The sequence below is a fragment of the Diaphorina citri genome, unplaced genomic scaffold, assembly GCF_000475195.1.
Source record: "Diaphorina citri unplaced genomic scaffold, Diaci psyllid genome assembly version 1.1 scaffold379, whole genome shotgun sequence".
In the NCBI taxonomy this organism is placed as follows: Eukaryota; Metazoa; Arthropoda; class Insecta; order Hemiptera; family Psyllidae; genus Diaphorina; species Diaphorina citri.
This window is the reverse complement of record NW_007377814.1, coordinates 65,390-77,171: the sequence shown is the minus strand read 5'-3', so window position 1 is coordinate 77,171 and position 11,782 is coordinate 65,390. Positions and strand designations below refer to the sequence as shown.

General features: G+C 39.1%; 1 protein-coding gene across 1 annotated transcript in view; it reads left to right on the top strand.

Moving 5' to 3' along the window:
* The window catches only part of LOC103508241 (E3 ubiquitin-protein ligase RNF123-like), a 12,680-nt gene extending 1,670 nt beyond the window's left edge, over window positions 1-11,010 (top strand). The window contains exons 3-15 of the mRNA XM_026822876.1: window positions 4-139; window positions 368-608; window positions 931-1,174; window positions 1,906-2,040; window positions 2,572-2,647; window positions 3,127-3,272; window positions 3,805-3,918; window positions 4,867-5,113; window positions 5,608-5,770; window positions 6,361-6,601; window positions 7,961-8,236; window positions 8,753-8,895; window positions 10,840-11,010. Coding sequence (XP_026678677.1) covers window positions 4-139; window positions 368-608; window positions 931-1,174; window positions 1,906-2,040; window positions 2,572-2,647; window positions 3,127-3,272; window positions 3,805-3,918; window positions 4,867-5,113; window positions 5,608-5,770; window positions 6,361-6,601; window positions 7,961-8,236; window positions 8,753-8,895; window positions 10,840-10,993 — 2,316 coding nt within the window. The 3' untranslated portion in view covers window positions 10,994-11,010. The remainder of the gene's footprint in view (window positions 1-3; window positions 140-367; window positions 609-930; window positions 1,175-1,905; window positions 2,041-2,571; window positions 2,648-3,126; window positions 3,273-3,804; window positions 3,919-4,866; window positions 5,114-5,607; window positions 5,771-6,360; window positions 6,602-7,960; window positions 8,237-8,752; window positions 8,896-10,839) is intronic.
* The last annotated feature ends 772 nt before the right edge of the window (window positions 11,011-11,782 follow it).

Below are 11,782 nucleotides of genomic sequence, written 5' to 3'. Positions count from 1 at the left end.
CGAATTGGTCCGGCCGAGACTGTGTTTGATACTGAAACAAAGAACAGGCACATTACATTCTCTGCAGATAAGTTAACAGCCACCTGTACTCTTCCAAAAGGCTCGGGAACTGCCAAGGCTAATACAGCTCTGTACAAGGGTAGGTATCTGAGGAACATTGGCTTAATTTTATTTGAAAAGAAACCTATATTTTGTGGTTCCTACAATATGAAAAAAGGGGAGGGGGGAGTTCTGTTATTGACCTAGTGTAGTGCAGACAGAATTCAGTCTAATAGGTATAATATTACTGTGGCAATAGAGGAAGAAGATTGATGACAAGTATTTACACTTAACACAGTTAAAAATCCTAAAATTAATATTTTTGCAGGCAAGTGGCAGTATGAAGTACAGCTGGGCACATGTGGTATTATGCAAGTGGGATGGTGTACTGTACTGTGCAAATTTATGGCAGAGATGGGAGTGGGTGACACAACTCATTCCTATGCCTATGATGGGCAGCGGAAGAAAAAGTGGAATGTAGCAGCTCAGAACTATGGTGAAACCTGGTTTGCAGGAGACATCATTGGTACAGTCATAGATTTGAATGAGGGCACCATTGAGTTTTACAGGTTTGTCTTTTAACCAGTTTAATAGTCCTAATGCCTATTGTATATTTTTTTTTCTTCTTCTTTTTTCCCCAAGAGGTTCAACAGAGGGCTACTGTAACAATGTCGGTCTTATCATCCCGAAATCATAAGAAGAAGGAGCACAGGATAGGAAAGAAATCAATCCGCTCTGAAAACAAATGCTATCTGTTTGAGATAAAGTTCTCACCGGGAGGGAATCATACCCGCGACCTATAAGGTAGGCACTCTAACCTCCAAGCTAACTAGGTGGACTTTCCTTTCTTACTATCTTTTATCTGACGGAAATGTTTTTATCTGTTTTTAGAAATGGCTTTTCCATGGGGATCGCGTTTGAGAAAATTCAAACTGGCCCGGGTATGGCCTATTTTCCGGCCGTCAGCTTGTCCAGCGGAGAAAGTGTGGTGGCCAATTTCGGAGGCTCCCCCTTCAAATACCCTTTGTCGGGATACGAACCCATTCAACTGGCACCCCTCAAGGAATCAATCAAAGCCAATATTGTGCTGGATTGGGTGAGAAATCTGCTCACGTTGGAGGAAATGAAACCGGAGGTAATTCAAAAAATCAAATCAATCTCTCAAATCTCAAATTCTTTGTGGTAAAGCAGAGCTTTTTCGCAACTTTTGTGAATATCACAACATTACTAAGTGCCTCCTTTCCAATCAATTTCCATATTTCAATAATCTTTTTACACTGGTAATGCCGCCACTGGTCGCTACTCAAGCTACTCAACTGTCCTCACGAGGCTGAGTGCACCCTGAACTCCAAGCACAGAGCCGAAAAAAAACCTCGGTCCCGCCGGGAATCGAACCCCGGCCTCCTGCGTGCAAGCCTAGTGTGATACCCACTCGGCCACGGAGGTTGCTAACCGGAGGTAATTCATTGCGCTGAGTTTTCAAATTAAATTGATCCTAATGGCAAGGTAAACCTAGACCCTTGAAAAATAGAGTGTGCCTGCAATGGAGTATTTTGTTTAGCTCATGCAAGAGAAATGCTAAAATAAAGGGACATTTTCAGTACTTTCCAGGCAGGATAATATTCTATTGGTCCTTTGAGTTGAAACTAATGATTGATTAAGTACTTCTACTTCTTTTATTAGGATGAAAAAAGTCCAATTTTTCGGAAATGAATGTTCATTTCTCGGAATTTTAACTTGTAACGTTAGAATTTCTCTTATTGCTCTGCGCGAGTATTACGAAAATACGATTATTTTGATGCACAGTTTGAAAGTATAAAATATTTTTTGCCTCTTCTAACATTTTCATGTTCTTGATTTTCAGAGCTTGAACAAATGCAGCTGAGCCTCCTGAGGGTTCTATTTACCAATACGGATGGCACGGGTGTATATGAGTCCTCCAGGAAGTTATTCCTGAAGGAGTTGAGAGCGTTCCTCATTCAACATGCTGCCACAGTCAGTGTGAGTACATTTAGAGCGGGGTTTACCAAATCCGAATTGAGATCAATCTAGGATTGAGCTGTACTTAATAGCTTAATATCCAGTTCAATCCAGAATATTGAAGCCAACTCAGACAGTCCGACTTCGTAAAATGCGGTTTTAGATCACTAGAACTTGATTTAGAGCGGGGTTTACCAAATCCGAATTGAGATCAATCTAGGATTGAGCTGTACTTAATAGCTTAATACCCAGTTCAATCCAGAATTGAAGCCAACTCCGACTTCGTAAAACGCGGTTTTAGATCACTAGAACTTCGTAGAGACTTTTTTTCTTCAAGATGTTTGATGGAGGAAACTGTGAGTACTGAGATCTTATCGTTCTGAAATGGAAGAGAGAACGAGGACAGGATAGTAGAAAGCTAGCAGTTCGGAGGACGAACCTTATCTGTTCAGCATAAAGTCCACCCCTGGCGGGAATCGAACTCGCGGCCTAGCACTTACAAGACAGGCGCGTTTTCAACAACCAAGCTAACTAGGCTGGCTCCCTCTCAAGTTTATGCTCAATGAGACAGAAGATACGGACGTGACGTCATCAAGTAAAAACAAGAAGCCTTTCACGTTTGAATCATGTAAGTAAAAAAAGCGTGTGATTGCGCGAGCTTTTGCGGGAAACCGCCATCATCTGTCCTGTCGTATTTCATGATTTGCAGAGAATTTTACTCCTGTTTATTTTGACTTGAGACAGAGCAGTGTGGTTTGGTTTGTTGGGGATCCGAAAAATAGTTTGTGGTTTGCGAAGTTATTTCCGGGTTCTGGGGGAACTTTTTCCTAAACAGCTTTCTCCCATCCTGTCTTCCTTCTCTCTTTTATTTCGAGACGTGGTTTGCGAAGTTATTTCCGGGTTCTGGGGGAACTTTTTCCTAAACAGCTTTCTCCCATCCTGTCTTCCTTCTCTCTTTTATTTCGGGACGATAAGACATTAGTTGTTACAGTTCCCTCTATCAAACTTCTCGAGAATGATAAGACATTAGTTGTTACAGTTCCCTCTATCAAACTTCTCGAGGGAAAATGAAGAATTAACCCCAACTTCCTTTCTCGTCCATTACAGATAGTAACGAAGTGTCTTCGGCTGAGATCGACTCTATTCGTCGAGTGATAGCGAGCTTCCAGTTGTATCAGAAACGACTGTCGATAGCAAGTGAGGTGAATGATGATGATAATAAATGCGCCATCTGCTATAACTATGAGAACTCGGTCAAGTTTGAACCTTGTGGACATGAGTCTTGCAAGTGAGTAGAATATATACTAGTGCGCCATCTGCTATAACTATGAGAACTCGGTCAAGTTTGAACCTTGTGGACATGAGTCTTGCAAGTGAGTAGAATATATACTAGGTAGATTATAATAGTCTCTTGAGTGGAAGGTGACCAAGAATAGGCGAGGTTAACGCGGGAAGCGTGGTAGGCAGTAGACATTAAACTGCAGCCAACTAGAACTGGATGAACCGTGCACACAAGAAGACCTCATGCAAGCAAACCCAAAATCCACCCACGATGCCAATTTCTGGAAATTCAATATCTGTCAAGGTAAATTCCTAGATTGATATCTTAATTTCCAGGTTTTTAAACTAAAGCCCTAGATTGTGATCCCTTAATTCCCAGATTTTCAATCCCTAAATTGTGATCTCTAAATTCCTAGATTGTTGAGGTACACTCTTAGAACCTTTAATCTAATGCCTGGAGTTTCAGAGGAGACTAATCTCTAACCTAGGTTTTCCTATTTCTAGGTGGCTTCAATAAAGACCAAAATGAGGGAGTATACCAAATGCTATGTAGAATACAAGAACAAATTCAACCAAATCGATGATCCTGTGGCTGCTGAACTTAACAAATACTTTGAGGTAACTACCATTTTATCTGTTTAGACTTTAAAGTGAACTGTCCCGTTTTGTATGCTTCTGATGCCGGGTTCTAGAAAATTCTGAACCCCGGACTGTCTCATAGTTCCAAAAGGACTCGTCGATTTTCAGAACAAATTCAACCAAATCGATGATCCTGTGGCTGCTGAACTTAACAAATACTTTGAGGTAACTACCATTTTATCTGTTTGGACTTTATAGTGAACTGTCCCGTTTTGTATGCTTCTAATGCCGGGTTCTAGAAAATTCTGAACCCCGGATTGTTTCATAGTTCCAAAAGGACTAGTGTACCAATACCAACCCTGTACCGAACAAATTCAACCAAATCGATGATCCTGTGGCTGCTGAACTTAACAAATACTTTGAGGTAACTACCATTTTATCTGTTTGGACTTTAAAGTGAACTGTCCCGTTTTGTATGCTTCTAATGCTGGGTTCTAGAAAATTCTGAACCCCGGATTGTCTCATAGTTCCAAAAGGACTCGTCGATTTTCAAACCCATAGCGCTAGTGTACCATTCAGTGCCATGCATTTAATTTATGCCAAACGCACAACTCAACACGAAAAAGGTTCTAGAAAATTCTGAACCCCGGACTGTCTCATAGTTCCAAAAGGACTCGTCGGATTTTCAAACCCATAGCGCTAGTGTACCATTCAGTGCCATGCATTTGATTTATGCCAAACGCACAACTCAACCCGAAAATTCGTCAATCCGATTTCGCTGTAGAACCCAGCCTTAATACACAATTGCTCATGTTGTTCAAGTTTCCCCTATGTCTTTTTGATTCAGTGCCATGTATTTAATTTATGCCAAACGCACAACTCAACCCGAAAATTCGTCAATCCGATTTCGCTGTAGAACCCAGCATAAATGCATAAATACACAATTGCTCATGTTGTTCAAGTTTCCCCTATGTCTTTTTGGCTCAGGTATGTCGCAGCAACATCGACATGCAAGGCCGTCATGTGGCTTGGATCCTCAGTGCTATCTATTCTCCCAGTAAGCAAAATCAGTTGGCTTGGCTGCTCAGGACTGTTATAAGAACGCTAGAGAAGAGCTCAGGGGAAGGACCGCGGTTCAAATTTGTGCCTTGTTTCTATATCGAGTCTATGCTGATGATAGCTTCCGTGTTGCGGACACATTTCGACCCCTTGGTACCCATCCAGAACATTCCAGGTAATTTCAGATTATTTTGATATGTTTATTACTTTTTTTGGCAAAGCTTTTTTTACACTTGTCACTTTCAATTAATTACTTACAAATTTTCAATCATGTTTACTTACAAATTTTCAATCACGTTTCTGGGGATCGGTGGTTTGCTTCCATGTCAAGTCATAAAATTTAGCAAGGCATATTAATCGAGGAGCAACAATTTATTGTGACAATCACATGTCAAGTCATAAAATTTAGCAAGGCATATTAATCGAGGAGCAACAATTTATTGTGACAATCATTCGTTCTCAACATAATTAAAAGCCCGCCTTTCCATAGTTAAAATTCATTCTCAACATAATTAAAAGTCCGCCTTTCCATAGTTAAAATTCCGCCTTAATATAAATCAAAATTGAAATGATTTTGTTCTCATTCTCAAAGTCCGCCTTTCCATAGTTAAAATTCCGCCTTAATATAAATCAAAATTGAAATGATTTTGTTCTCATTCTCTTGTCTAGATTATTTTGACTTGCTGAAGAGCGTGGCAGAATTCCTAGCATGTCACATACCAGACCCTAGAATCACGGATAAAAACGTGCGAGATACTTTGAGAGAAAGCGCTGCGGGATTCTTTTGCTCTCCTTTGACTTTGAAATGCATGGAGGGCGTATCAAGTGAAAGGTAAGTTATAAACTTTTAAGTTATCTGAATTTCGTACTCAATTGAGTTGGCTGATAAAAAAAAGCTAATCAGATTGCGAGGGTGAAACTAAAACGAAACGGGATTCTTTTGCTCTCCTTTGACTTTGAAATGCATGGAGGGCGTATCAAGTGAAAGGTAAGTTATGAACTTTGAAGTCAAAGTTATCTGAATTTCGTACTCAATTGAGTTGGCTGATACTGCGGGATTCTTTTGCTCTCCTTTGACTTTGAAATGCATGGAGGGCGTATCAAGTGAAAGGTAAGTTATGAACTTTGAAGTCAAAGTGATCTGAATGTCGTACTCAATTGAGTTGGCTGATCGGGATTCTTTTGCTCTCCTTTGACTTTGAAATGCATGGAGGGCGTATCAAGTGAAAGGTAAGTTATGAACTTTGAAGTCAAAGTTATTTGAATTTCGTACTCAATTGAGTTGGCAGATATAAAAAAAGCTAATCAGATTGCGAGGGTGAAACTTAAACGAAGTTTAAACACTCCTAATCTGTTCAAACACCCTGAAAATTGACTCTTGGGGAGTTGAAAAATTAACAAAAATATCCTTTCTTCTCACAGCATGGAAAGTTTCATCCGAGCTCTTCTGAAAGCATACGATGGTTCCAACTGGGCTCAGACCAACTGGATCTTGGTTCGAATCTGGCACGGGTCAGGATTTGCCTTCCGCTACACACACTCTCCCCACCTGTCCAAATTTGGACCGGATCTAGTGTTGACCGATACGAACTTGATTTGTCAGCGAAACAATCCTTGTCCTTCCACTGTGTATCAGAAGAAAATACAGCGACTATTGCTGCAGGTAAATGTTTGCCCTAGTCAAGTGAAGACAAAGTATTCTAATTCATTCTCCAATTATAATGCTACTTGGCAAAGTATTCCGTTTGGAAAATATTGTTAAATGTTTATCTTTCAATAATTAATATACCATACCTACCGACTTTGTTTATCCTTCTTGAATAGGACTTTTGTGGTGAGCTAAGGTATCACAATGGTACATTAATATTTCCTAATTATAAGAACGTTCCGATGCCAGCCTAGTTAGCTTGGTTGGTAGCGCGTCGGCCTTGTAAGCGCTAGAACACGGGTTCGATTTTATCCTGAACGAATAATCTTCTTTCTCGGAACGGCTGGCTTTCTCCTATCCATCCTGTCTTCCTTCTCTCTTCGATTTTGGGACGATCTCACTTCGTTGTTTATCTTTCAATAATTAATATACCATACCTACCGACTTTGTTTATCCTTCTTGAATAGGACTTTTGTGGTGAGCTAAGGTGTCACAAGAACGTTCCGATGCCAGCCTAGTTAGCTTGGTTGGTAGCGCGTCTGCCTTGTAAGCGCTAGAACACGGGTTCGATTTTATCCTGAACGAATAATCTTCTTTCTTCGAACGGCTGGCTTTCTCCTATCCATCATGTCTTCCTTCTCTCTTCGATTTTGGGACGATAAGACCCTCTATCAAATCTCTTTAAAAAAAAATAGTCGGGTTCAAATTTAAATCTCACTTCGTTGTTTCATTTGGTTATCCTCAGGAGTCTCACAGCTGCTGATCCAGAGTTCTGAAGATAGTGAGATCCCTCTCCATCTCCACTGTCCTACATTATAATTACAGTCAGCAAAGTGAATGAATGTAATACCAGCGCTGTGCTGCACTTTACAGTACCTCCACCTTCCGTCAGCACGGTTGCTGATTCAAAGTTCTGAAGATCCTTTCCCCCTTACTCTTCCAAATGGAAAGGATCCCAATTTCATCTCCATCTCCCTACTTCATATTTTATAGGTGTCTATTCTTCTAGTCCAAATACAGTAATTGAAAATTCCTTGTATACCTCCTACTTAGCTCGTAGATGATTGTCATTGTACTTGTACATATTCAACAAATCATATGTTTTATGTACAGAAGTTTTAGTGTACACATCGGTGTAGGTAAATTTAGAGAACGTATAGTAGTGTAAATTTATTGTGTAGACACTGTAGACTACACAAATAGTTATAGAGCACGAATAGTTAATCTAGAGTTGTATTAGATTCTTACTAATTGTATAAGATTCTTTAAATTATGGTTCTTTTAAATAGAGGAAAAAGGATTTACATAAGTACGTAATGTTTCCTCTACGTAACAAATAATGAGTCTCTTGTCCTACAGACAGAAAATGGTCAGGAGTCCAATCAAGAGTCGGCGTCAGCGTTTCTCAACTCTCTTCTCAATCAGCTCAACTGGGCCTTTTCCGAGTTCATCAGCATGATTCAGGGCATCCAGAATCTCTCCACTGAGAGGGCCGTGCTGCAGACACGCCATCTGGTGATTACGGCCACTTGTTTTGACATCCTGGTGTGTTTGTTGCGGGTCCTGGAGATGATTGTGGTGCTAGCCCGACCTCTGTTCACGGACCCAGCGAGGCCTAACTCCGCCAGTATGCTGGAACGATTGTGTCAGGTATGTAGTTACAATATGGGAACAATACCTACTAGAGGAAAAATGGCCTCATTGTCAAATATCCCGACATTTGCAACATACATATTGTATACAATATGGGAACATATACACTTGGGTTGTGGCTAAACACAGGCTAATGTCCCGAGAAGTGCGAACTTTTTCAATATTTTGGCTTTGAAAAGCGGCCGCAAACCGTATATTTGATCTACATAATTTATCGGAACTTTGGCCCTAATTAACGGCCGAACCGTACTTTCTTTAAACACGGCCCAGGAACATTAATGACATACAAAATTTATTGAATCTCTATGTTAAGTTTGAGCCACTCTGGCCGAAACCTAAAGTCTTTTTCGGAATTTTGGCCTTAAGCAGCAGCCAAACCGGTACATTTCTCGAGACGGTTTTTTATTTTTATTTATTATTATTATTTTTACGGCTTTCTTTTAAGTGTCAGTGTTCTCCTGGTGGAGCTCTTCCACCCAACCACTTGATTTATTCTATTTTGATCTGCTTCAGATCCTGTGCCAACTGTTGCTCCGATGTTCCTCAAGTGCTGGCTGTTTCAACTATATCATCAACTTGGACATCAAAGTACCGGAGATTCTAACCATTGACCATTTCCCCATCCTGTCTGCTATAGCTGGCATTCTGATTAGTCTGTATCAATTATTTATTGTTTTATCGTCTAATTTTAGGCAATCATAGGTACCTTGTTCTCTTTCTCCATCTATTTCCTTACTATCCCTTTATTTCCTTTTAACTTCCCCTATTTCCATATCGTAGAATGGCTAGAAATTAAAGAGTTATCACTAAATTTAATGATATATCTCTTTCCTTACATGCACAAATCAAAGACGTGACATTGTGACAGTCATGGGAACAATAAGATGAATAATGACAAGCACGTTCAGTGCGTTGTGTAAATGGGTCAAAAATTGTGTAAATGAGACTAAGTTTGTGTAAATGGGTCAAAAATTGTGTGTAGGTTAATGGGACAAAGTTTGTGAAAATGGGTCAAAAATTGTGTAATGAAACAAATACTTAAGGGTATGTAAATGAGTCAAAAAGAGTGTGTAAATGGGACAGATAAGTGTGTGTATGTAGGTAAATGGGATAATAAAGTTCAAACATGACAGTTGTTACGATATAAGAAGGCCTATCAAACACAAATAGGAATTTTCCTTACATACATATGAATTGAAATAGAATCAACCACACGTATCAAATTTGTTTTAAAATAAGCCCAATGTGTCTCATTTCAAACTTAGTAAAATTCTTTGAATCGTATGTTTGATGTACTGCTAAAATTTACGTTGTGTAAAAAGGAGGTATGTACTTGATTTCTTTTTTCTTCAATTTGCCTCATTGATTCAAAATTTACTTGCAGAAAAGTGATATTGATGGTAAATAAATATAAAATATGTACCAGTGTTTCTTTGAAATGCTCACTTCAATTCGAACCCGCCTTAGACATACCTTGAGAAAAGAAACTACTGGAATTAGTAAACTACATAGATTTGTAATACAAAGAAAAATAATGTGATATTTTATTTTATAAACTTTTTTTGGGATATGTAATATACGTCAATATAATACGCAAAAAATGCGCTTACCAATAAACCTACACAATATAGGATACATTCGATGGGTACGATATTTCAGCCCCTCAAATGTCAAGTGTTGAACATTTTCAACATACTTCTAAAGGAATTTTTCCCTCAATAAAATTGTAATTTACTGGGAGTTGTTTTACAAAACATCATACAGCACAGACATACTTAATTACTTATTTAACAACCGTGTATTTACTACTTGCAGTAGATAGATACTTGTATGGAAATGCCAATTTCATTATTTTTAAATGTAGGAATTTTCACGGATATTTCCAGTAAAAATAACGCAAAGAGCAAAGGAATATAAGGGGAATTGCCTTATGGATTGTTCTTTTCTGCTTAATGGTGTCCATTTCTCCTACAAAAGTGCCGCCGCTTTCCCGAAAGAAAGTTGCACGTAGTCTCAGAACATGAATCAATACAGACATACAGAGGTTATATCTCGATTACCTTTCTTGTGAATAGAGACATTACTTTCAGGTCAATTGTCACCGAAAGACTTTAACTTTTTTTTTCTAAATTGAATTTCTGCATATTTCCGATGAAAGCTCGTCCACCCCCATTCCACTCATCAACCTTCATTGCCTTCAAAATACGAAAGTAGGAACATCATTGGAAAGAATGGTCCATTGAAGATACTTGCCTTCTTGCCTACCTTTAATGGTCTTTCATTTTCATAATGTTATGTAGGTACCTTGTTTTCTTAAGTAGGTCCCTCTGTAGATACATAGGTACATGTATTTTCTTCACTTCAAATGGGAGTTTGAAGGAAACCATGTGTTTGAATTTTAAATGTGTTTCACATTGAAATGAAAGTAATGAAACTTGGCGTTAACCTCGTCTAGTGATTACTATCTACTAATGAGTCAATTATTATTATTGAAGTTGACATGTATGTAGATACTGGAGGTTTTTTGTCAGGATTTATGGGTCTAACAAGCTTCTTAACCTGAGACATTCTTATTTGCTGATCCAACTTTTCATCCATAGGTCCTGTATCAACCACCATCTGCTCAACACGCGGCTCTGTTTCTTCTGCAAGACTACCATTACCAAAGTCATCGAATGCAACACCGGCGCTGTGCTGCATGACTTTACAGTACCTCCACCTTCCGTCAGCACGGCTGCTGATCCAGAGTTCTGAAGATAGTGAGATCCCCCTCCATTTCCACTGTCCCACATTATAATTATTTTACAGTACCTCCACCTTCCGTCAGCACGGCTGCTGATTCAAAGTTCTGAAGATCCTTTCCCCCTTACTCTTCCAAATGGAAAGGATCCCTATTTTATCTCCATCTCCCTACTTCATATTTTATAGGTGTCTATTCTTCTAGTCCAAATAAAGTAATTGAAAATTCCTTGTATACCTCCTACTTAGCTCGTACATGATTGTCATTGTACATATTCAACAAATCATATGAAGCGAGAGAGAAATACGAGGCTTCGATCAAGACCATCTTGGATTCAGTCACAGGTGAGAAAATATATTTTCTACGACATAATGTATCTTTCGTAGTTGACATTAAGCTAAAATTACCCGTATGCCAAGAATTCTACTTAGGCCTAACTCCGCCAGTATGCTGGAACGATTGTGTCAGGTATGTAGTTACAATATGGGAACAATACCTACTAGAGGAAAAATGGCCTAATTGTCAAATATCCCAACATTTGCAACATACATATTGTATACAATATGGGAACATATACACTCGGGTTGTGGCTAAACACAGGCTAATGTCCAGAGAAATGCGAACTTTTTTTTTAACTTTTTCAATATTTTGGCTTTGAAAAGCGGCCGCGAACCGTATATTTGATCTACATAATTTATCGGAACTTTGGCCCTAATTAACGGCCGAACCGTACTTTCTTTAAACACGGCCCAGGATCATTAATGACATACAGAATTTAGCAGCCAAACCGGTACATTTCTCGA